The 27,061-nt window shown below is 39.3% G+C and overlaps 1 protein-coding gene across 6 annotated transcripts; it reads right to left on the reverse strand.

Annotated features, from left to right (window-relative positions):
• Positions 1-250: 250 nt before the first annotated feature.
• On the reverse strand, positions 251-27,061 carry ZNF404 (zinc finger protein 404). Of its 6 annotated transcripts, XM_070632886.1 has the most exons (7): positions 26,843-26,979; positions 25,245-25,318; positions 12,226-12,301; positions 8,792-8,918; positions 5,002-5,072; positions 4,333-4,393; positions 251-2,977 (listed from the first exon to the last, which is right to left on the reverse strand). In XM_070632886.1, the coding sequence occupies exon 7, from the start codon at positions 2,895-2,897 to the stop codon at positions 1,455-1,457; it is 1,443 nt and encodes a 480-aa protein (XP_070488987.1). In that variant the 5' UTR covers positions 2,898-2,977; positions 4,333-4,393; positions 5,002-5,072; positions 8,792-8,918; positions 12,226-12,301; positions 25,245-25,318; positions 26,843-26,979; the 3' UTR covers positions 251-1,454. The 6 variants fall into 6 exon arrangements, with proteins under 6 accessions (XP_070488987.1, XP_070488982.1, XP_070488983.1 ...); XM_070632881.1 differs by lacking the exon at positions 4,333-4,393 and having other exon boundaries at positions 26,843-27,061; XM_070632882.1 differs by lacking the exon at positions 4,333-4,393 and having other exon boundaries at positions 26,769-26,942.

The raw sequence follows: 27,061 nt of genomic DNA on the forward strand, positions 1-27,061 counted from the left end.
GGAGGAGTGGCAGTAGTTAGCTCAGGGCTGATCTTCCTCAAAAAAAAAAAAAAAAAAAAGACATAACATGGCTTAAGTTTCAAAGCGGAGTGCCAATGTGACTTTCCATGGATTACTTATTAATTTCAAAGAAAAAACATACTAATACAATGGAGAGCTGGTGGCCAATACATGAATAAAGAGATCAAACACAGTTTCACTTGTATGCCACCCAATATTTTACAATATTAAGTACACAATATCATCTAAGTAGTCTTGTCAAGAATGTTTAATCTGAAACCTAATCAAACCTCTAAACATAACCTCCAGTTCATAATAAATACAAAACAGAGAGACAAGTTAAGCCCACTTTGCAAAAAAAGAAACAAAACAGGACAAACACAGAATGTGCAACATCATACAGGTTCTCTCTCAGGAGTCTCCAAAAAGTCTAAGTCACAAAAAAGGTGGAGGGTAAGTTCTTGACCAAAAGAGACTCAATAAGCCCTAATATTATAAAATATATGAGCTTAGTCTGGTTTTTGGCTTTTAAAAAAGCCAGCACTTTTAGAAAACATTCTTTAAACAATGGGACAAATTTATAAATGGACTGAATATTTTATAACATTACAGGGTTACTGTTAATGTTTTTTAGGTAAACAATGGTTTAGTGATCATGTAGAATGTTATCTTTAATTCTAGGGGTTATATATTGAGTTTTTAGAGGTGAAGTTATGTCTAAACATTCACTCAAACAGCACAGCTAAGTGATCTATGTACTATATTGTCAGTATGTACTAAGAATGATATATGTGCATCTGTACATACACATTTCCATACATATGGAGAGAGATATCAGATATATTGAATCTAGGTGGAGGGCAAACAAACCTTCATTATATCACTGTTGTACCTTTTATGTAAATTTGAAAACTCAAAAGCTTGAAGAAAACTTTTCAAGTCAACATCTATCTTTTGGCTACCCAATTGTTAGTTTCTAATTTCTCTGAATTGTGGAGAATGTGGATTGTGTTTTCTGTATGAATAGAATTTATTGTAAGAAGATTTCCTCAAACCACGCTCCAATTTTTCAACAGTTATACTCTCAATATTCAACAAAGGCACAGGGTTTCTTCCTATTATTAATCTTCAGGGGCATGAGCTTTGAATATAAAAGTTTCTTATTTCTACGGGATTTTGTCCAGAATGAACTATCTTAAGTAAAATATGGATAAGTGCTGACAGAAAAATTTTCAAAATATTCTCATAGGGTCTTCCTTCCACAGAATTTATTTAAAGTAACACTAGTGATTATCATAAAAATAATAATATTTAGTAAGCAAATGCTATGTACCAGCCCTTCCAAATGTTTATATTTTATGTGAAATAATTTAATCTTTACCATAACATCATTACGTGCTGAAACAGTGATCTTGGTAAAGGATGTGCCACCACCAAAGGCTTTCCGACTTTCATTATATTAAGACTTTCTCATCTCTGTGAAATCTTTGATGTTGAGTAAGTTGATAGCAACGAGTAAAGGCCTTCCCGCAGTCCTTACATTTGTGTGGTTTTACACCGGTATGAATTCTCTGATGTTGAGTGAGTCGATCACTACGATTAAAGGCCTTACCACATTCTTTACATTCATAGGGTTTTTCACCACTATGAATTCTCTTATGTTGAGAAAGACCTGAGATAGAACGAAAGGCCTTCTTGCATTCTTTACATATATATGGTTTCAAACCAGTATGAACTGTCTGGTGATAAATTAGTTGAGAATTAAGTCTAAAGGTTTTCCCACACTCCTTACATTCATAGGGTTTCTCCCCGGCATGAATTGACTGATGTGTTTTAAGGTCTCCAACGCGACTGAAGGCTTTCCCACATTGTTTACATTCATACGGTTTCAAATCAGTATGAATTATCTGATGTTGAATAAGGTATGAGTGAAGCTTAAAAGTCTTCCCACATTCTTTGCATTCATGTGGCTTCTCACCAGTATGAATTCTCTGATGTTGCGTAAGTTGAGAGCCTCTACAGAAGGCCTTCCCACATTCCTTACAATCATAGAGTTTCTCACTACTATGAATTCTCTTATGTTTAAGAAGGCTTGAGCCCCTACTAAAGGCCTTTCCACATTCCTTACATTCATGAGGCTTCTCACCAGTGTGACTTCTCTGATGTTCAATGAGCAGATAGCTGCGAACAAAGGCCTTTCCACACTGTTTACATTTATATGGTTTCTCACCAGAATGAATCTTCTTATGTTGATAAAGACTTGAACGATGACCAAAGGCCTTCCCACATTCCCTACACAGATAGGGTTTCACGCCATGATGAATTTTCTGATGTAGACACATATGTCGGTATAATCTGAAAGTTTCCCCACATTCTTTACATTCATAGGGTTTCAAACCAATATGAATTTTCTGATGTTCAGAAAGGTGAGAATGACGTCTAAAGGCCTTCCCACATTGCTTACATTCATAGGGTTTTACACCAGTATGAATTATCTGATGTTGAATAAGCTGTGAATAAAACCTAAAGGCCTTCTCACAGCCATTACATTCATAGGGTTTCAAATCAGCGTGAACTTTTTTATGTCTAATAAAAGGCTGAAGAACTGTAAAGGTCTTTCCACATTCCTTACATTCATAGGGTCTCACACCACCATGGTCTCTCAGATGTGCAGTAAGGTGTGAATATTTAGTAAAGCTCTTCGTACATTCCTTACATTCATAGGATTTCTCTCCAGTGTGAATTCTCTGACATAGAGGAAGGGAGATACGTTTTCTGAATGTCACTTGACTAAAACATCCCACTTTAGGTCCCTGTTGGCTCCTAAATTCAACACTGCACTGTTGGTCATTTCCGAAAATAAAGCCCATGAGGCTGAAGGTTTTACTTCTTTTCATTGTCTCCCGATGGCATGAATTTACTTCATAACTGCTGTTTTCTGAAGATAACTTGTTGGTCTCAGCTGTGAAGTCAAAGTCTGAAAGAAAATGAGAAAACAAACAAATGCTATTTTCCTGTGCTGGGGGTGAAGAGGGGCCTTCTATAGCAAAAATAGTGATAAATTGAAAAGGATATTCATTAGAAGTAAAAGGGTCATAAAATTCTAAAATACAGTCATGAAATTTTAAGATGGCAAGAAGGGCTCAGAAAATTAGGAAAGTTCACATGACAATGTAATATTTGTGAGCAGGCAAAGGGAAAAACTCAGTAGTTCTCACATTTAGTTGTGGATCAGAATTTCCGGGGGAACTTCCTACATTTTCGACCTTTCAGACATCCACTGAGACTGAGTGTACCAGAATCTTTAGGAGGAGCCCCTGGTCAACTACATTTCTAACATTATCTACCAGATGGTTCTCTATGTAATTTTTTCAATGGTTTGTCTTTGTCTTAGAATGAAACCCAAACACACAACTATGAATAAAAAAGCTCTGTTGTATATATACAAATGCATTGCAAGCCCTTGACATCTTTTCCCCTACATCCTCTCATGCCACATCTCTTCAGCTTCTAGAATATACCACAACTTTCCGCATCTCCTGGGGCTTCACACAGGTGCTCCACATTTCAGGAATCCTGAGGCAGCTTCTTTAAATTACTATCTTCAAGTGTTACAGGTTAGAAGTCACCTCCTCAGAAAGGCTGCGTCTGCTAACTCTAAATAAATACATATCCTTTATTCTATATTCCAACACCTAAGGGGTTTTGTTTGCTTTTTTAAAGATTGGCACCTGAGCTAACATCTGCTGCCAATCTTTTTTTTTCTTCTTCTTCTTCTCCTCAAAGCTTCCTAGTACATAGTTGTATATTCTTGTTGTAGGTCCTTCTGGTTTTGTTATTTGGGATGCCACCTCAGCATGGCTTGATGGTTAGGGCTAGGTCCACGTCCAGGATCCAAACCAACAAAACCCTGGCCCGCCAAAGTGGACTGTGTGAACTCAACCACTTGGCCATGGGGCTGGCCCTACGTTTTGCCACAGAAGAATTCCACTCATGTCCAACTCCTGCTTGACCCAATTAGCACGTTAGATTTCCTCAGGCTGCTCCACTATCCCATTGCCAATCTTCAGCCTGCATTCAACACATCTATTGTTGCAGAGTCCCAGGCACGCAGTTTCCCAGACTCTTTCCCCATGTTATTTAGTTATCTTATTTTTTCCCAACATCCTCAAGTTTATTCGCTTAGACTTTCATAAGCCTTTTAAAATAACATTAGTTAATACAATTCCTGAAATACATTTCCGTGAAATTCAAGAACAACTGGCTTTGGCTGTAAAGAAACAGAAGGGAGAATTTGGGAAAGACATTGGAGAAACAAAACAGATTGAGTACCTGTAGGTTGGATGAATAATATTAAAACTCTACTGATGAAGGTAACACACCACCTGATTACCTTGAGTGAGATAAAAGCAGAAAATCATGGCCATGCAGAGGAAGGACTGAACAATAGTGGTAGAGACATGCATATTTTTAAGGGAACAGGCACTTAAAGAATGATCAGGTATCAACTCTTCCATTTATATTTTTGACAAGCTAGTTTGAATGTGCGTTTTTCTCGCGTGTAAGGTAAATAATAGAGGAAAGCATACTTTACTGTAATAAGGTGTGAGAGATTAGGGTCAGGGAGAGAGAGTTGACAACTGTTACATAATTTTCAGAAACTAAATGGTTATTTTATTCAGTGCCTTCCCTGGTAACCTTGATTTTCAGCCTTATTTACCTTGATTTTCATCCAAGTTACTTTTTAAAATTCAATATTTTATTCTACAATTATTTAATACTTACCTTGTGGTAAGGACTTGTTTTCCAGGGGTAGTTGAAGGAAGTTTTGCAACAATACACAAGTTTTAGAGTAAGAAAATAAATCATAAAACAAATGAGGCAATACATATGTAATAGAGGAAAAATAATAACTTTACAGTGAAGAAAACTGACAGACACCACCTTAAATAAGTTTTTAAGGTTAACATCCCAGTGGTACGTCACGTTGATATCACGTACCCCCAATATGACATGATGAGAAGGGAATTTCTTTGGTATTCTTCCCCCAAATCCATAATCTCAATTTAATCCTGAGAAAACATCAAACAAAGCCAAATTTGAGGGTACTCTACAAAACACTTGACCAGTACTCTTTGAAAGTATCAAGGTCATGAAAGAGAAGGAAAGATGGGGAAACTGTCACTTTTGGAGGAAACTACAGACACATGACGACTAAAAGTAATGTGGTATCCTGGATTGTATCCTGGAACAGAAAAAAGACATTAGTGCAAAAATTGATGAAATCTGAATAAAATGTTGAGTTTAGTTAATAGTACCGCAAAATGTTAAATGTACCATTGTTATGGAAAATGTTATCATTACAGGAATAGTATTTCCATTACTGGAACTCTCTGTACCACATCTGTAACTCTTTTGTAAATCTAAAATTATTTCAAAATAAAAATGAAGGCAACAACAAGCAGACTCTAGAAGAGATGGAAAATCTGAACAAATCAACTTCCACAAAAGAAATAGAAAAACAATTGTATATTGATCCCCACAAAAAGCCTATCACCATTAGCCTCCCTGTTGACCAGTTTCAGTCTCTATAATCTGTTTCCCACTAATGTGGACTAGGGTGCCTGGGAGAAACAGCTAATTCCTAGTCCAGGGCAGAGAAGACACAAGGTGAGTTGGGGACCTCTTGTACTAAAGTGCAAAGAATTTTTCAATGATCAAGAGAGTCAATAACTTGTGCTTCTGGTCACGTAACATTCAGAGAAGTCAGATTTACCCTCCTACCTTAAATACTGGAAACCAAACAAAATATATGAAATGGCTTTCAGATCTTAGACAACAGGCAGTACAGGACAGTGGTCCCCTAAGAGAAGGGAAACAAGTGAAGTGAGGACTCCAAGTGCCACAGCTGACTCCTGAAGCGAATTTCCAGAACAGAGCCCAGGGAGGGGAACTGAAATAGAGCCCAGCTTTACCCCTGAGTTGAGGAGAAGGAGTAGACTAAGGGAGAGAAGAAGAACAGAATTTGCAAGGCAGCGTACCAGAAAGGAGGGAGCTGCGTGGACAGAAACCTCTAGAGAACCATCGAGGGATCCCCTTGAGACTCCGGCTGAGTAACGATCTCACATGCATGTGAGGAAACGAATGAGGCCCAGGAAAGGACCACCAGACAGGCACAGGCAGAACAGTCCCTGGTAGTCACAGAGGGCAGAGGACAGTTCCTGTTTCCACCCGCCAGGATGGAAAGATCCCCGGACAGGGGAGGCATCGAACAGAGTCCTGCCTCAGGATGGGGGCCAAATTAGCCTTCGACTAAAAGCTGTTCTGGACCCGCCCCAATAGAGCTTACAAGCAAACCACAAAAGGATCAACAGGTTCCAAATTACATAACTGAATCCCAGAAGCAAGCCCCCAAATATGCACAAGAATATTAAAGACAGTATCCTAACAGAGTAAAACTTTACAATGTTTACAAAGTTTACTAAAACTTTAAAGTAAACTTTACAATGTCTAGCATCCAGTAAAAAATTATCAGATAGGCAAATAGCAGGAAAATATCACCCTTAACTAGGAGAAAAATCAATTAAAAGAAACAGACCAAGAATGATACAGAGAATTAGTAGACAAGAAAATTAAAAGAGCTATTATAGGGGCCGGCCCAGTGGCATAGCAGTCAAGTTCGCATGCTCCACTTCGGTGGCCTGGGGTTCGTGGGTTCGGATCCTGGGCATGGACCTACACATCACTATCAAGCCATGATGTGGTGGCATCCCCCATGCAAAATAGAGGATAATTGGCACAGATGTTAGCTCAGGGCCAATCTTCCTCACCAAAAAAAAAAACTATTATAAATATACTCTATATTTTCAAGTTGTCATTTTTCTATTCATCTCATACTTTTGTGTAGTTTATTCTTTGTTAGACTCAACATAAAAGAGCTCATGGGGAAAATTTTCCCCAAATTCTTGCACGTTCAAACTGTTGCATTTATACTTTAATGACAAACCACGTAGGCCTGAATCTCCCGATTTGCGGGAAGACTCTTGATGACTAACTCAGTTTCTTTAGTGCTTATAAGACTTCTCACATTTTCTGGGTTTTTTTCCTTGAGTGGAGATTTCTGTAGATTAAAATTTTCTAATAATTTATTTCACTTGATTTTTCAAAGTTTTTGGCATAATGTTTATCAAAATATTATTATAATTTTCAAGGCTTCATGGCCTGTAAAGAGGTCCCCTTTGTTGCTTACGTAGATATTTTTCTTGATTCATCTTGAGAGAGTTGCACCAATTTTATCAGTTCTTTATGATAATCAAATTCATGGTTGTGACATGCTCTTTTTTATGTTTGCTTTTTACTTCATTAATTTCTTGTCTTTCCTTTATTATTTCCTTTCTTCTACTTTCTTTAAGTTTACTGTGCTCTTCTTTTCCTAACTTATCAAATGGATGATTAGGTTGTTAATTTTCAGCATTTTTCCTGGGAACAAAAGATCCATTTGGCGAGGAAGCTTGAAATCAAAACAGATAAGCAACAACAATCAGAAAGAATGGTGCATTGGCCCTGAGGCTCTACGACCACTTGTCCCCTGGAGAAACTCACTGATTCTGAGTACAGCTGGAGGTAAAGGCACAGCGATGGATAAGAGGGAGCTGAGTAAAACCAAAACTGAAACCCAGCACTGACCCAGCTACATCCCTGCCATATCAGACTGTTAGGAAAAATGTAGATACTCCCTGGTAGAAGATAGCATCACCTGGAATCTCTTCAGTTCTCTTGTACACAATGTCCAGCACACAATCACAATTACTAGTAACTTGAAGAGGCATTACCATATAGTGGATAACAAGAGGAAAAAAAGAAACGATAGAAGCAGACCCATGGATGATACAAAAAAGGAAGGCATGCTAGAATTCCACAATAACTGTGATTAAAATATTTAAGAAAACAGATGAAATGACAGTAGTGAAAAGAAAGTACATAAAGAATGAAGAATTTCAACAGATAATTGGAAGTTATAAAAGGCAATCAAATTGTGTATTTAGAACTGAAGAAAACATCTGATATGAAAAACTCCTCTTTAGGAGCAGACTGATGACAGCAGAATAGGATAAGTGAGCTGGCATACAGGGCAACAGAAAACAACAGACAGAAAAGAAGATAAACACGTGACAGAACTGTGAGATATGCTCAAATGATCCAACATACGTATAACTGGAGTCCCAGGAGAGAGGAGAGAATGGTCAAGTATTTTCCAAAAACTGAACAAAGACTTCCACTTCTGAGTAAAATCTATCAAATCAGTGCAAGCCAACATTTCCACGGCTATAAGTACAAAAAATAATATTCAAAAAGATAATGATCTTGATTCATTCCACCACTGTAAAAATTACCAAGGCTTTTTTGTAGTAAAGAGGAATAACCCATTCTCCATATAGGTGCACCAGCAATTAGAATATTTAGAGACATTCTGAACATACATATAACATGCAATTTGTTTTCTTTGCCAGTGGCTATGCATAAAAAAGTCCCAGAATTCAAACCTTTAGTCATTTAGAAAAAGAAGCAATTGCAGGATGGGGCAGAGAGAGGTAGGAAGGTAATGAAGGATAGGGAAGATTCAGGTGCTCAATGGAGGTGCCCATTTCCATCTGTCAAAGCTCAAACTCATCCTTGGAGAATATGGAGCAGACATTTAGCTGGTTTCTTGGCCTAGAGCATAAAATATACAGCAGAGAAAGCGGATGTTCCAGGTAGCAGAGTCTATATCATTTCAGGAAGATGTCCTTACCCAGTGAGGCCAAATTCGTATAGTTCTCCAGCATCACATCTCTGTACAGACCCCTCTGAGCTGAGTTCAGGCATTCCCACTCCTCCTGAGAGAAGTCTATGGCAACATCACTGAACGTCAATGGCACCTGAAATGGCAAACCCACGTGTTATTTGTAAAAATAAAAGAATTTTCAGGATGGAATACTGAATTGCAGTAAGGAGGCAATATATAAAAACAAGTAGGCTGAAGTTACAAGATCATGACCTGGTTCGATGAGAATAAATTAATTGTACCTACACAATCTTGAAGAATCCTGTTGAAGTACACAAATTTTTTTTTTTTTTTTTTTTAAAGATTTTATTTTTTTCCTTTTTCTCCCTAAAGCCCCCCCGGTACATAGTTGTATATTCTTCATTGTGGGTCCTTCTAGTTGTGGCATGTGGGATGCTGCCTCAGCGTGGTTTGATGAGCAGTGCCATGTCCGCGCCCAGGACTCGAACCAACGAAACACTGGGCCGCCTGCAGCAGAGCGCGCGAACTTAACCACTCGGCCACGGGGCCAGCCCCCACAAATTTTTTTTAATATACAAAAACTTAAATATCCAAATGTATAAAAATAAATACAGTAATCAGACTTTCCCAGTTAAAGGAAACAGTATATATAAGCACACTACCTGCTGTGTGCAAGTTCTTACATTTTTTCTCTTCAAGGAATATACAAAAAGAATTGGTACTTTTTTTCCCCCCAAATGAATTATCAAATCTCTCCCAGCTGAAATAGAAGAACACAGATTGAATTTACCCTCACACATGAAACAACCAAAAACTTGACCAAAATGTATGAAATGATGGTTTTCAAGACAGAAAACACTGGGCAATGAAAAACTGTGATCTCTAAGAGACAGGTAACCAATGAAGCGAACCCTATGATGGCCCCAGCTTACTGCCAAGAGAAAGTATGACTACAAAACTATTAGAGTGGCTAAAATTAAAAAAAACTGACCATTTTAAGTGTTGGTGAGGATGTGGAAAAAATGGCACTCTTATACACGGCTGGTGGGAATGTAAAATGGAACAATCACTTTTTTTTGTTTTAAAGATTTTATTTTTCCTTTTTCTCCCAAAGCCCCCTGGTACATAGTTGTGTATGTTTTTTAAGTTGTGGGTCCTTCTAGTTGTGGCATGTGGGATGCCACCTCAGCACGGCTTGATGAGCGGTGCCATGTTCAAGCCCAGGATTTGAACCGGTGAAACCCTGGGCCGCCAAAGCAGAGCGAGTGAACTTAACCACTCGGCCACAGGGCCAGCCCTGGAACAATCACTTTGAAAAAGAGTTTATTGGTTTCTTAAAAAGTTAAACATCCATATGACCCAGCCATTCCACTCCCAGTGTTTTACCCAAGAGAAATAAAGGCATATGTCCACACAAAGATTTGTGCATGAAAGTTCCCAGTAGCTTTATTTGTAATAGCCAAAAAGTGGAAAGAACCCAAATGTCCATCAACAGAGGAATGGATAAACTGATTGTGCTGTATCTTGAGAATAGAATACTAGTCAGCCATAAAATGGAATGCACTAGTAATATATGCAACAACATGAATGACTCACAAAATAAATATGCTGAATAAGACAGACCAAAAACAAGAGTACATACTGTATGACTCCATTTATATAAAATTCTAGAAAATGCAAACTAACCTATAGTGACAGACAGCAGAACTGGGGTCCCCTGGGCACTAGGGCAGGGTGGGGGAGGCAGGGAGGGGCAATTATAAAGGGGTGTGAGAAAAATTTGGAGTGATGGATATGTTATCTTGACTGTGGCGATGGCTTCACACGTGTATACATATGTCAAAACTTATCAAATTTTACACTTCAAATATGAGCAGTTTATTATCAATTATATTTCAATACCGCTGCTTTAAAAAGACAAAATACATACACTTAATTATATGTCAATTATACTGCAAAAAAACTGATAAAGTTTCTACCTTAGGAAATAGAATTTCTATAAAATTAAGTAATTTTATCAAGACACAAGTTTATTATACGTCAGATCAGGTCACAAGCATTTCCTTTATTCTGACTAATGTTTTCACTTAGTCCCTCGTATAGATATCAGATTTAATCTTTCTTAAAGTATTAAGGTATTAATGATAATATTAAAATATAACATATTATACTATTACGATATTTAGGTTGGACACAAATCCTAACCTCCTCCCCACAGTTCAGTTTCATCTACCGCGTGTAGTTCTAGACGAGCTTCCTCTCTACAATTCCTTCCTGAACTCCTGCTGCTGAGTTAGAACACACCAACGTACACCGATCCAGAACAACACGGATTCACTCAAGACCAGCAATTTCACTTCCAATACAAAATGGACCCTGATACCTTATTTATTTCCCAATGATTCCCTAGCCAGATCCCTGATCCCTCTCTAGGCAGGCACCAATCCCATTTCGACCCGAACCTAAAAGCCTTTCAAAGCTGAGGTCTCATCTCACCCTGAGACCGAGACCACTCGTAACCCAATGCTCCCTTATCTACCTGGAAAACTAGGAACAATGTTTCCCTGCTGTGGTCAAACAGGACCATCGCCTCCATATCATGAAACCACGAAGCTGACAAGCGAAGCTCAAACACTTCCTTCCAAGTGCCTCACTCCTTCACTGCTCCAGCCCTGGTCTGGACAGGAGACTGAATACACAGAAGATGAATGAATTATTGATGGGTAAGTGCAAATCATTCAAAACAAGGGAGCAAATGGGGAGGACACCACCCTTCTGGAAGGGGAGAAACTCTGAAATAGGTTCAGAGACACAGCTTCGCTAGGTAGGAGCTTAGGGGATGACAATATTATAGTAATAATAATAATAATAATAATGTTTTCACATATTGAGGTATTTGGGGAAGCATTCTGGCTTAACCCTGATTCAACCGAAAACTTGTTTTTCCCATAGCAGCCTGACTTATAGCCCACCAAAGGTGCACTGTACATCTGCTTCAAACTTTTTCCCAAAGCGAAGAATGCACTCTTTAAAGATAGGGGTGAAAGTCTCCCTTCCTCTGACACCAGTATCAGTCATTCTCTGAAGATCAGCTTTTCTTCCCAGAGAACCAAGGTCAAGTTGACCTGTTGTGTATCTGCTAAATTGCAGCAAAACGTCTCCTTGTGACTTTGGGGAAAAAATTGTATTCCCGTCATGCTTGGTGTATGTTCTTTGTTCTGAAATGGGATATAACCATGCTGAAAACCACACTTCTCTGGAGTGCTGTCTTCCCTGGTGGAGACTGCACTTCTGGGCTAGTCCTCAGCATTGGATCAATAAGATCAATCTTACCTATAGGTTGGTTATTGATTATCTGTGTTGACAGCGATAAAGAATGAAAATATTACATGAATTAAAAATCATACTATTTCAGGAAGGAGAAAGAGACATCTACTTACCTGGGCCATGGTTTTAGGGCTGCCGATCCTCCTCACGTTTCCTCTACTAGAGAAGCAGAGTTCAGAGAAGCCAGGGCTGGGGGAGGAAAAAGAGGCCTTGAGACTTGGTGTATCTCAGAACTCCAAAAATTATTAAGGTAAGATACCCTTTCTTTTTCCTTCTTTATTCCCGCTTTCTGCTGTCCCTGCCCTCTCCCTGCCCTCCCAAAACACATAAACACACGTCAGGGGATATGAGAAGCCCCGACAAAGCCCAGCCCTTCCCCATGCCTAGGGAAACAAGCCACACAGTACGGATCCAGAGCAGGCACTCTTGCAGCACAGCCAGATCCAGATCCCCCACTCTGGCCTGTTCCTCATTCTGATCATGCCAACAATACCCCAGCCTGGGTTGTTTAGTCATACTGAGTAGATGCTCCAGCATCAGGGCATACCTTCAGGGTCAAGGCCAGGCCATACAACACAAACCTTCATGGCCTCGGGATGGACCTGGACTCCACCAGACAACAAGCAGAGCACAGTAGAGACCAACATGGAAAGCTTTACCACCATACAACTGCATGTCCACATGAAGCCTGTCCCCTAAGCCAGAACTATGACTCCCAAGATCCACTGGGCTAACCAAGCTGGATTTCCCTACCGGCATCCACTTTGTTTGCTGGTATGAACCACTGCCTGTGCCCCCTGCTCCCAACCCAACGAGGACCCACTAGGGAGGAGTGAATTCACACTCACTGAAGCTGTATGCAACACACAGACTTTTGCAACCTTCTTTGTGATAGGCGCTCTATACACATGAACATTTAATCCTGCAACGTACTTATTATCTCAACAGACGAGGAAATGGGAGCTCAAAGAATTAAAGACATTTGCCCATATCACAAATAATAAGTAAAAGTGATATGTTTTGAATCACTTTTCTGTAATTATAAAGCCACCTTTTTTTTCAACTGTAAAACATCACCTACTAAAAGTTTTACTAAGGGGATATTTTTAAGCAATAAGATACCATCATTTTATACGTATTCAATTGTCAGATTTAAAAGGCTGAGGATACACTGTATTTTAGTAAGGTTGTAGGGAAAAGGGCACTCTCAAGGTGTCCTGTAAACTTGTGAAAACCTAGCGCAACTGAGACATGTAAGCAGAATGCTGCATAAGAAGAATTTAACCAGGAAAGGTGATTTCTCAGACTTACCCAAGGGAAATAACTGTAAAACTTATCTAGAGATGTATAAAGGAATATAATAGACACTAGTTAAAATGAAAAAAAGCTGGAGAAAATCTAAAAGTACTTGGATAGTTAAATAATAAACTATAGCGCATCCATATAATAGAAAATGAGGCAGATATTGAAAATGATTGTGCAGACCGCCGGCTCTCAACAAAGGGTGATTTTGCTCCCTGGGGAACATTCGGCAATGTCTGGAGACTTATTTGGTCGTCAAAATGTGCATGGGGTGCTACCGTATCTAGTGGGCAGAGACCAGGGATATTGCTAAACATCCTACAAGGCGCAACAAAGTCCCCCACAACAAAGAGTTATCTAGCCCAAAATATCAGCAGCGCTAAGGTTGAGAAGCCTTAGAAACCTGATGTAGACTTATTAAAGGAAGATAACCCAATCCAGAGTCTCTAATTATCCACAATGCCAGCATATAAAAATTATTAAACACACAAAGAAAAAGGGAAAAGTTACTGATAAGGAAGGAAGAAGTCTCAACAGAAACAGATCCAGAGATTATCCAGGTAATGGAGCTGGCAGACAAGGACTTGAAAATATTATGACTAACGTGCTCAAGAAACTAGAGGAAAAGACGGGCAAAGAGAAATGCAAAATGGAGGATATCGTTAGAGATTCGAAATCTTAAAAAAGAGAATCATATGAACATTTTATAATTACAAAAATATAATATCTAAAATTAGGAATTTATTGGATGGACTTAACAACAGGAAACAGTATTGATCAACACAAAGTAAAATTAACAATAATCTTATGCAGAGAGGGAAAAAAGAAAGAACTGAGCCGAACATAAGAGAAAATACAGGAAACCATCCAAATGTGAAATCGAACAACTAAAATAAGACAGAATGGGACAGAAAAATTACTTGAAGAAATAATGGACAAAATATTCCCAATCTCACAAAATACCTTGATACATAAATCAAAAAGCTCAGCAAACCTGACCAAGATAAAATAAAGAAATCCACACCTAGGCACAGCAAAGCCAAACTGCTGAAAAACATATCTTAAAAGTACATAGTTAAAAAAAAAAGACATTGGTTATAAGAAAACAATAATAAAAAAAAATAGTTCTTTTCTCAACAGAAACCCTAATAGCCTGAAGAAGGGAATTATATATTTAAAGTGTGGAAAGAAAAAAACCTGAAAACTCTGAATTTTATACCCAGAGAAAATGACTTTCAGAAATGAAAGTGAAATAAAGGTTTTTTTCAAACAAAAGCTGAATTTCCTATCAACAGACCCCCAATATGAGAAATACTAAAGGAGAACGTTTAGGCTAAAGGAAAATAATTCCAGATGTGTAAAAAAGCAATCAACAGCTGTAGGCATAGTAAACATATAAGTAATATGACTAAACAAATGGGCTGTTTAAAGCAACAAAAATAATAATGCTTTGTGGGGCTTGTAATAGAGGAAGAAGGAATGACAATTACAATAACCAGCAAAAATGGTGGAAAAGGTAAATGGAGTTACACTATTGAAATGTTCTTAAGTTATCTGGTATGTGGTAAAAGCCCTAATTTTAAGGAGACTGTATTAAATATGCATCTTATAATATCTCTGGTAACTGCTAAAAGAATTAGACAAAGATGTATAACCAAAAAAGCTAACAGAGGAGATAAGTGGAATAACGAAAAATATCTGATTGATACAAAACAGGGCAGGAAAAGAGGAATAAAGAATGAATGGGACAAACAGAAAACATTAGCAAGATGACAGACTTAAACCACACTTTATGAGTAATTGTAGTAAAATGTGAATGGACTAAACATTGCAATTAAAAACTAAGATTGTTAGAACAGATTAAAAAGGCAAACAGGGTCCATTATGCTGCTTACAAGAAACATACTTCAAATATAAAGATAGATGTCTTAAGGGGCTGGCCTGATGGCGTAGTGGTTAAGTTTGCATGCTCCACTTTGGTAGCCAGAGATTCGCAGTGCAAATTCCGGGGTGCAGATCTCTGCACTGCTCACAGGCCATGCTGTGGCAGCGTCCCATATACAAAATAGAGGAAGACTGGCACAGACATTAGCTCAGGAATGATCTTCCTCAAGCAAAACGAGGAGAATCAGCAACAGATGTTAACCCAGGGCCAATTTTCCTCACCAAAAAAAAAAAAAAAAGATATTTTAAAAGTAAAAGAGTGGAAAAATATATTAGACAGTAATTAGAAAAACACTAGTATAAATATTTTAGTAACAGATAAAATAGAATTTAATGCAAGACGTATTATAAGTAATAGAGATGTTTCCTCTAATTCAACAAGAATATAATGGTAGTCCTGTATTTGCTATGTACCTAATAAGGTACCTTCATAATATATAAAGCAAAAGTCAACAGAATTAAAGGGTAGACAAATTTATAATTTAAGTTAGAGATTTAATGCCCTCCATTGGTAATTAATAATAGGAAAAGTGGAAAAAAATCAAGAAGGCCACAGAAGATTGAATAGGATTACCCAAATTGACCCAACTGAACATTATACTCCCAAACTACAGACTACACATTCTCTTCAAATGCTCACAGCATATTTTTCAGATTAATATTCTAGGCCATAAAACAAGTATCCATAAATTTCAAAGGATTAATATCAAAGAATGTATATTTTTTTGAAGCCCTAAGAATTAACTTGGAACTCCTAAACAGGCATTTTTCAAACGTTTCCAAATATAAAAAGTTCATTCTTAAATAAGCATAGATCAAAGAATAAATCATAATAGGAAGGGCCAGCACTGTGGCCAAGTGATTAAGTTCACACACTCAGCTTTGGCGGCTGAGGGTTTCACCAGTTTGAATCCTGGGCACGGACATGGCACCGCTCATCAAGGTACGCTGAGGCAGCGTCCCACATGCAACAACTAGAAGGACCCACAACTAGAATATACAACTATGTACCAGGGGGCTTTGGGAGAAAGAGGAAAAATAAAATCTTTAAAAAAAAATCATAATGGAGGGGCTGGCCCCGTGGCTGAGTGGTTAAGTTCGCGCTCTCCGCTGCAGGCGGCCCAGTGTTTCGTTAGTTCGAATCCTGGGTGCGGACATGGCACTGCTCATCAGACCACGCTGAGGCAGCGTCCCACATGCCACAACTAGAAGAACCCACAACGAAGAACAACGAAGAATACACAACTATGTACCGGGGGGGCTTTGGGGAGAAAAAGGAAAAAATAAAATCTTTAAAAAAAAAAAAATAATAAATAAATAAAAAATCATAATGGAAATACAAGATATTTTGAGCTGAATGATAATGAAAGTCTCAAAGCCTGTGAGAAGCAGCCAAACCAATGCTTACAAAGGCATTTTTAGCTTTAAATGTATGTTTTATAAAAGCAGAAAGGTTAAACATCAGTGACCTACCCTTGGAAGCTATAGAAGGAAAAGCAAATTAAGCTGACAGAAAGTAGAACACACTAAAAGAAACCAATGACAAAAAAACCTCCCAGATACACAACAGAGAAAAATCAAGAAGGCCAAAATCTCTATCATTAAAGAGATTAATCAGATTGAAAAACCTCTAGCTACACAGATCAAGAAAAAAATGTCAATATCAGGAATATAAAAAGAGACATCACTACATATATTACAGACCTTATCTTCATAATGGAATTTTATGAACAATTTGTGACAACAAACTTGAGAATGTGGATGAAATTAAAAAACTCCTTGAAAACACAATTTAACTAAATTGATATGAGAAATGGAAAATCTGAATATTGTTTTATTTATTAAAGAAATTAAATCCGTGTTGAGGACTTTCCCATAAAATGTCAGGCCCAAAGACTTCAGAGGCAAATTCTCCCAAACATTTAAGGGATTAAAAATACTAACCAAACTCAATCTTTTTCAGAAAATAAAAAAAAATGGACCATGTCATGAGGCCAGCATAACTGTGATATCAAAACCTGACAAGGACATTGCAAGAAAGGAAAATTAATTATATTTCTCTCATGAACATATTAAACAAAATAACAGCAAGGAGAAAGCAGAATATATATGACCAGGAGATTTATTCTAGAAATGCAAAGGTCATTTAATTTTCAAAAAGCAACCAATGTAGTCTTCCAACTTTAAATAATAAAGGAGAAAACCGTTCAATCATTTCATTAGATGCCGGAAAAACCATTTGATAATATTCACCATCAGTTCATGATAAAACTTCTCAGCCAACTAGCAAAGGAAGGGAACTTCCTTAATCTGATAAAAGGGATCTACAGAATCAAACTATAACTATCATTTCATGAGAGATGAAATATGGACCACGTTCCTTCTAAGTTCAGGAACGTGGCAGGGTTGTCCACTCCTACCACTTCTATTAAACTTTGTACCAGAAGACCTATCCGAGACCATAAGGGGAAAAAACTGAAAAGAAAGGTATGAAGGTTGGAAAGAAAGAAGTAAAACCATCTTTATTTGCAGATAACATCATCTTGTACATAGAAAAAAATGTTCAATTCTACAAACTATTAGAATTAATCAATGAATTTATTAGCAAAATTGTTGAATAAAAGGTCAATGTATTAAACACAACTGTCCTAAAGTAAAGCTATTGAAAAATGAAATTTGAAAAATCCCAACAGTTCATAAAAAATATAAAACACTTTGGAATAAATCTAACAAAGGACGTGCATGACCTTTAGATTGAAAACAAAATAGCAATGAAAGAAATTAAAGAAGAATTAAATAAATGGAAACATATTTTACCTTCATGAATAGGAAGAATCAATTTTAAAATGATCAATTCTCTCTAAATTGATCTATTGATTCAATGCATCTCCAACAAAGTATCAGCAGGGTTTTTCCTGAGAAAATTAACAAACTCATTCTAAAATCATATGGAAATGTAAAGAACCTAGAGGAATCAAGGCAATTTTGAAGAACAAAGTTGTCGAACTTATATTACCAGATATCACGACATAATATAAAGCTACTGTAATTAAAACAGCAGTACTGGCCCAAGGATTGACAAGTAGATCAAGGGAACAGAATAGAGAGGCCAGAAAGAGACTTGCACACATAGTTACGTGATTTACAATAGAAGTCTGATTGCAACTAGGAGCAGAAAGGATACTCTTTTCGACAAATGGTGCTCAAGCAATTGGGTATCTGTATGGAAAAAATGATTTTGACCCTGATCCCACTACATACACAGATATAAATTCAAGACGGATCACAGGCCTAAATGTGAAAACTAAAACAATCAAGCTTCTGGAAGAAACAGGAAAATATCTTCATGATCTCGGGGTAGGCAAATTTTCCTTTTTAAAAAATTTTTATTTCCACTTATTTTAGTCTTAGGGAAAAGCTGTAAGAGTAGTGCAGAACATTCCCGTACACCTCTCAACCTAACATTAACACCTTATATAATCATAGGACAATTATCAAAACCAGAAAATCAACACTAGTACAATACAATAAATGGCATCTCTTTCAAATATCACCAAGTTTTTCACCAATGTCCTTTCTTTTCCAGGATCCTACACATGATCCCACATTGCATTTAGCTGTTTTTCTCCCTACTCTCATCCAGTCTCTTCAGTCTTTCTTATGGTATTAGTTTTCAATTGCTTTCAAAACAAATTACAACTTTAGCTTAAAACAACACATATTTATTATCTCACAGTTGACGTGGACCTGGAGTCTGGACTCAAGTTTAGCTGGGTGCTGTCTTCAGGCTGGACTCAGAAGCTGCAAACAAGGTGTCAGCGGGGCTGTGTTCTCATTCAGAGGCTCAAATGAGGAAGAATCCATTTGCAAGTCTGTTAAGACTGTTGGCAGAATCCTTGTGGCCACGTAACTGAGAACCTCAGTTTTTTGCTGGCTGTCAGCTGGAGGATGCCCTCAGGTCCTAGAGGCCACTTACAGCTTCTCGCAACATGGGCTTCTCCAACATTGTCGCTTATTTCATCAAGCCCACAAGGCAGGTCTCTAGCTCCAGTTTGCTACGATGGAGTCTTATATGACCTAACATTATCACAGTAGTGACAGCCCACTACTTTTGCCATACAAAATAAACTAATCCCAGGAGTGACATCTCCTCACCTTTGCCATTTTCTGTTGGTGAGAAGCAATCACAGATCCTGCTTGCACTCCAGGGGAGGGAATTATACAACGGCGTAGACACCAGCAGGTGGGAATCATCAGGCCACCCTGAAGTGTGTCCACCACATCTCCCTACACGCCCTTTTGGCTTTGGAAGAGTACTGGTCTTTTATTTTGTCACATGTTCCTCCACTTGGTTTGTCTGATGATTTCACAATTGGAATGAGGTTATGCACTTGGGGCAGTACAGTAGCACCCATGATCCGCGGTTTCGCTTTCCGTGGTTTCAGTTACCCACGGTCAACCGCGGTCCCAAAATACAGTACGATAAGATACTTTGAGAGAGAGAGAGACCACATTCACATAACTTTTATTACAGTATATTGTTATAATTGCTCTATTTTGTTACTAGTTATTGTTGTTAATCTCTTACTATGCCTAATTTATAAATTAAACTTTATCATAGGTATGTATGTATAAGGAAAAAATAGTACATATAGGGTGTGGCACTATCCAGAGTTTCAGGCATCTGCTGGGGGTCTTTGAACACATCCCTCACAGATAAGAGGGCACCACTGTACTGTCATGATGCCGTCTTTCTCATTGAATCATATCAAAGGGCACACGATGTCAATGCTTTATTACTGGTGATGTTAACCCTGATCCCTGGGTTAAAGTGCTTTCTGCTGGGTTTCCCCACGGTAAGGTGACTTATTACCATTCTCTTTGTAGTCAATATGTATCTTCAGTAGTGGGAAATACTTTGACACTATGCAAATCTTTTTTCTCCCCAAAGTTTCATCCACTAATTTTAGCATCTATCAGTGGATCTTGTCTGAAACAACTATTACTGTGGTGTTTGCCTAATGACCATTTTCTACATCCCTCTTTCTGTCTACATTTAACAATTGGAATCCTACTGTAAGGAAGAGTTGTCCCTTCCTCCCCAGGAAAAGATTTTTTAAACAGAACAAAAATGCAATAGCCATAAAAGAAAAACACTGGTAAATGAGCTCCACTAAAATTAAGAACATTTCTTCATTATTAAGACATCATTAAGAAAGTAAATAAGAAGCTATAGGCTAATAGATATTCTCTCTTTCTCTGTCCGTTTCTGCCTCTCTCTCTCCCCCTCCACACACACACATATGCACACATATGTTTATATACACAAAAAAAGACTTGTATTCAAAATATATCTAAAATACCTACAAATAAATAGGAAAATGGCAAAAAAAACTCTAAAAATGGACAAAAGATTTGAATAGACACTTCATAAGAGTATATCAAAATGGGCAGTATCATATGAAAAGATGCTCACATCATTATTTATCAGGAAAACGCAAATTAAAATCACGAGATACCACTCCACCTGCATCTGAATGGCTAAAATTCAAATGATTGACAATAACAAGTGTCAGCCAGTTTAAGAAGTAACTGGACCCTTCACACATTGCAGTAGGAATGTAAATTAGGTCACCCACCTCCACCCCAGCTATACACCCAGGAAAAACAAGACCATGTGTCCACAAAAAGACTTGTACAAGAACGTTTTAGAATGTTTTATTCATAATAGTCAAATACTGGAAACAACCCATCATCAGGAGAATGAATAAACAAACTGTGGTACGGTCATACAATGGAAGACTACACAACAATGGGGGGGGGGGGACCTACCGATTCACAAAACAACATGGATGAATCTCAAAAGTACAATTCTGGACAAAAGGCAGCAGATACGAGAGATTCCATTCACACGAAGTTCAGGAACGGGCCAATTTCATCTTGAGCGAAAGAAGTTGGAACAGCGTTTACCTGTTGTGGGGGAGGGCTGGTTCTAACTGGGACCCGACACAAGCAAATCCTCCAAGGGGGATAGAAATGCTCTAGTCTCGAGCTGGGTGGTGTTTTCAAATGTAAAAGTTCATTAAGTTATATACACAGCTAAGATCTGTGCACTTTCTTACATATATTACATATTTCTATGAAAGAAATGATGATATCTTTATTTGACAATAATGGGTAAAAACATTGTATTTTTTTCTCCTGTTATGGCAGGTAAAATAACATATATGACTATACGCATGTGCATTGAGGGATGGATGAAAGATCTGGAGTAAAATGTTTACAGTGACCATCTCTTCACTTTGGGCTTTTCTGTATTTTCTGAATTACTGCATGAGAATGTACTACTTTTACAATAAAAATATAATCACCCTCTTTGAGATTGGAGGGAGAAATAAAAGGAGATATGAATTTGGTGATCTTTAGGGTGTGACAGTGAGGCTTTATTTTCTCCAAAGGCTTGAAGTCTTTGAGCCAATCGTCTCAAATTGGAACACACATAAACGCGCTGAGTCCTGAGCCCTGCGCTTTGACATGCAGTAGCTTCCTTCTCCTGGTTTTCCCTGAGTCACCTGGACACATCCTCTCGTCACTACACTCTCCACCTACCAGGCCTGGACTCCTTGTTCCAACTCAGGAACTGCACCTGGCCTGGAAACAGAAAAACCTGCACAGGAAAGAAATGGAACTGAGGCATGCTGTGGCTATGGACAAACTCAGCTACAGTCCTGTGCTTAGACGGGCAGAAAGGTCCCGCACAAGAAGAGCCAAAGAAAGCCAGCCAAGGGACCAAGAGGATGATACTGGAAGCAAAACAGAGCAGAAGAATCGCCAAATCTCAAACAGCTCCCTCATAAATTCAAACACTTCAGCCTCCTTAGAGGGTCGCACTGAGGGAACAAAAAAGCTCCAGAGATCCTATTTTCAACTTAAAAATTTGATAAAGACCGTGATCCTGTGAGGTTTTAGTATCCCACCCTTATACAAGTTCTTCTGAGAGGGTGCGATCATCAGTACTGCACCCAGTAAGGCTTCTGCCACGTCCCCACATGTCCCCACCTCTGAACTTACAAAGACCTGAGCTCCCACACAGCTCTGAGAAACTGGAAGAGGTGAAGCTGATCGAGATACGGGGGTGGGGCAGTATGCAGAAGCAGACGTGCTCAGCATTCTGAGCTCTGCAGTGGCTGTTTGGTTAAATACGTAACAAAACAATCATGCAATGAAATATTAAGCAGTCATTAAATGCTAAGTTTGAGAAACTGCTAAAGGAATGAAAATATTCAAGATATAGTAGCACTAAAAAAAGTAGGTAACAAAGACCAAAATCCCAATTAAAAAGTGGGTAAAGAATTCGAATAGACATTTCTCCAAAGAAGATACACGAATGGCCAATAAGCACAGGAAAAGATGCTCAGTATCATAAAGCCATCAGGGAAATTTAAATCAAAACCACAAGACCCACTGCATATCCATTAGGATGGCTATAATAAAAAAGAGAGATAATAACAGGTGTTGGTGAGAATGGGAGAAACTGGAACCCTCAACATGGCTGGTGGGAAGATAAAATGGTACAGACATTCTGGAAAATAATCTGACTTGCCTCAAAAGACTTACTGTATGAACCAGCAATTCCACCCCTAAGCATACATCTAAGAGAAATAAAAACATATGTCTACACAAAAACTTGTACACAAGTGTTCATAGCAACATTATACCTAACAGCTAAAAAAGAGTAAAAAACCCAAATGTCCATCAACTGAGGAATGGGTAAATAAAAGTGGCGTATCCACACAATGGAATATTATTTGGTGATAAAAAGAAATAAGTACTGATGCACACTAAAACATGGATGAATCTTGAAAACACTACACTAAGTGAAAGAATCCAGTCACAGAAGACCACATATTGTATGATTCCATTTCTATGAAATGTCCAAAAGGGATGAATTAATAAAGACAGAAAGCAGACAAGTGGTTGCCTATGGCTGGAACGACTCGGGGAAATGGGGAGCGACTGCTAATGGGTTTAGGGTATCTTTTTGGGGTGATAAAAATGTTCCAAAGTTGACTGCGGTGACGGCTGCACAACACCGTGAATATACTACATATATTAAGTTGTACACTTTAAATGGTTGAATTGTGTGGCATGTGAATTGTATCTCAATAAAGCTGTTAAAAATTAGGTTACAAATGTACAAAATTATATAAACATAAAATATGATTACATATACAAAATATGCATATTTATAAATATAAGGAGAAAAAGTGACAGACATCAATAAATAGAAAACAGTATGGAAAAGTATATATCCATATATTACCATTGCTTATTTATATGTCATAGCCCTGATTTGCTTTCTTTTCTTAAAAGCTTATTTCACTAAATCTTAAACAATGGCCATTCATTAATTTGACACACACTCACAAACAGCTATGTTTTTCATTTTTGTTTTTTTTTATTTTTGAGGAAGATCAGCCCTGAGCTAACATCCACCACCAATCCTCCTCTTTTTTTTGCTGAGGAAGATTGGCCCTGCGCTAACATCCACGCCCATCTTTCTCTAATTTGTATGTGGGATGCCTGCCACAGCATGGCTTGATAAGCAGTGTGTAGGTCTGCACCCGGGATCCAAACCAGCAAACCCCAGGCCACCTAAGCGGAGCGTGCGAACTTAACTGCTGCACCACCGGGCTAGCCCCTATGTTTTTTATTTTTGAAAAGAGCAACTTCTTCTCCAAATGCTGGAAAAAATCCCCCCCTCCTTTAACATCTTTGAACCTGAAAATGAAGCACTGTAGAACAAAGGTCCTCAAAATTTTGTCTCTGGGAACTTGTTAGGAATGCAGATTCTCAAATCCATGGCAGACCTACTGAATTAGAAACTCTGGGAGCACGCCCAGTAATCTTGCTTGAAAAGCCCTGAAGGTGACTCTGATGCGCCCTACATTTGAGAGCCAGTGCTGTTCTAAAAACAGTTGCTGTGTTTTCACTGAAAGGTTTTCCTTCCTTCCCATGAGTTCCCATGGCCTCAACCAACTCCACGATTTGTTTGCCTACGGAAATGTATGTTCATGAAACCGGAGACTGCGACGTTCTGTACGCATTACCGGTAGTCTCAAGGCAGCTTCCTATTATACATTCCTGATGGATGGGTTTATTTTGCTTCTGAACCTGTCCTCCCAGCCACAATGTCTGCAAACAGCTGTTGAGACATCTTATCCCATTGAATGTCACTTTGCATTTAATATCACTAGAATAAAAACTCTACGGCGTAAAATCCATTTTCCTTCACCGAGTTCTCAAAATCTGCTCATATCCTGGCAACGCCGCTGTAGTCAGAATGACGTGTCTTCCTATAAACTCCCAAGGCAGGTCACCTGAACTTCTCTGGTGGCATTTCACACCTTCTATCTTATTCCTATTCTGATTTCATTTCCTTACTGGATAACAAGTCATTTGAGGATAGCAAATATCTTTTTGTCATTGTATTCCAATGCTTACAAGCATATTGGTATACTGTAAATATCTGGTATTGGATTCAAATTTCAAAACTAGGAATTTGAATCAAATTTCAAAACTAGAAATTTATCCTTGGGGAAATGACTATAAAAGGACATAAAAATCTATGCATAATGATATTCATTATAGAATAATTTAGTTTTTACTCAAGAATTAGAAATTTAGGAGCTAACACTAGGCAACAGGTTAAATAAGTTATGGAGAGAAGGGGGTGGGGACCCTGACGAGGGTGATTCATCTGAGTGGCCCTATGATTTACAGATCTGTCACTATCAGGCAGGACATTTCAGCAGAAGGAAAAGAAGGGTCTCACGTCTTTACAATTCAAGTGTGTTTTATGAATAATGAGGAAACACAAGCTCACCTGGACTTTAACTTTTAGATGTGTAACAAAAATTCTTTCCTCTCTCAGGATCCTTTTTTTAGAGACAGGCAGCACTGGGAAAAGAGAAGGCAATCATGAGACATCAGGATTTTCTTGGAAAACACAGTAACTCACAAAACACCCTCCAAGACACATCCTCTCCCCAGGTCCCACACACAACCAGGTGGGCGTAGGAAGGGGCTGGAAGAGAGTTGACCGTTCCCTGTTTGAGAGAGGCCGGGGTCACTGATGTCTGGGGCTGAAGCTGTCTCTAATTCTGTCTCTAACTCAGGTTCTCGGGGCCCGAGTTCAGGAAATGCTGTGATTATGAAACAGGTAGCTGGCCCCTCCGAGGGTCCAAGGGGGGGACCCTCCCAGGAGGGAATCCTACTCTTGGGACCTTATCAGGTCTTCCCGGAACCCTGCCTTGGGGCCGCATCCAGCTTCAAAAAATCAAGATCAAGTCTGTGTCTTTCTGGCACCCTCCCTTCTTCCATTCTAAGGCTCAGAATCTAGCTTCCCTTTTACTCTCAGCAGACCCCAAGTGGCTGCGAGGCGGAGGAATCAGCGGAGTCTAGAGCCACGAGTCCCCGTGACAAGCCACACGACCACACAGCCACACAAGCCTCGCTCACCCAGAGGCCACGCGGTTAAATAGCACAATCACCCAGTTAAGTAAACACAGGCAAGAGCAGTCACTGACAACACGCACAGAGTCACCTAGATCTCGACACACACACACACCGACACAGAGACACGCCTAGACCAAGACACACACACAATCAGTCACTGACACACACACGCACAGACACGCCTAGACCTAGAGACACACACATCAGTCACTGACGCACAGACACACACCTAGACCTAGAGACACATACACATCAGTCATTAACACACACGCAGAGACACGCCTAGACCAAGACACACACACACAGAGACACATCTAGACCTAGAGACACACACATCAGTCAGTGACACACACAGGCACAGAGACACGCCTAGACCTAGACACACACACATCAGTCACTGACACACATGCACAGAGACACGTCTAGACCTAGACACACACACACATCAGTCAGTGACACACACAGGCACAGAGACACGCCTAGACCTAGACACACACACACATCAGTCACTGACACACACAGGCACAGAGACACGCCTAGACCTAGACACACACACACATCAGTCACTGACACACACACACGCCTAGACCTAAAGACACATGCACATCAGTCACTAACACACACGCAGAGACACGCCTAGACCAAGACACACACGCAGAGACACATCTAGACCTAGAGACACACACATCAGTCACTGACACACACAGACACACGCCTAGACCTAGACACACACACACACAGACACGCCTAGACTTAGACGCACACACACACACACACACACACAGAGTCACTGACACACAAACGGACAGAGGCACGCCTAGATCTAACACACACACACACACACACACACACGCAGTCGCTCACAGGCACACCCGTCTCCCCCGCTGCTCACGCAGGACAGGCCTGAGGCTCCGGGCCCGCCGCCCTGTCCGCGGCCGGAGCGCCCCGGCCTGGAGCGCCTCTCACCCCCTCCGCAGGGTCCCGTCCGGCCGTAGTCAGGGACTGTGGAAGCCTCCGCTGACGTTCTCTGCACACATCCTACTCAACACGTAGGGACCACAGCAGCTCAGACACCGGAAGAGGACCCAGGGGTCGAGGGTGATGCGCGCCCGATGGCTTCTGGGAAATGTAGTCCAGCCGGAGGAGTCATGCCGGCGGGCAGCCCGAGGGCTGGAGCCCGTGCTC

Source organism: Equus przewalskii, chromosome 9 (assembly GCF_037783145.1).
Source record: "Equus przewalskii isolate Varuska chromosome 9, EquPr2, whole genome shotgun sequence".
Classification (NCBI taxonomy): domain Eukaryota; kingdom Metazoa; phylum Chordata; class Mammalia; order Perissodactyla; family Equidae; genus Equus; species Equus przewalskii.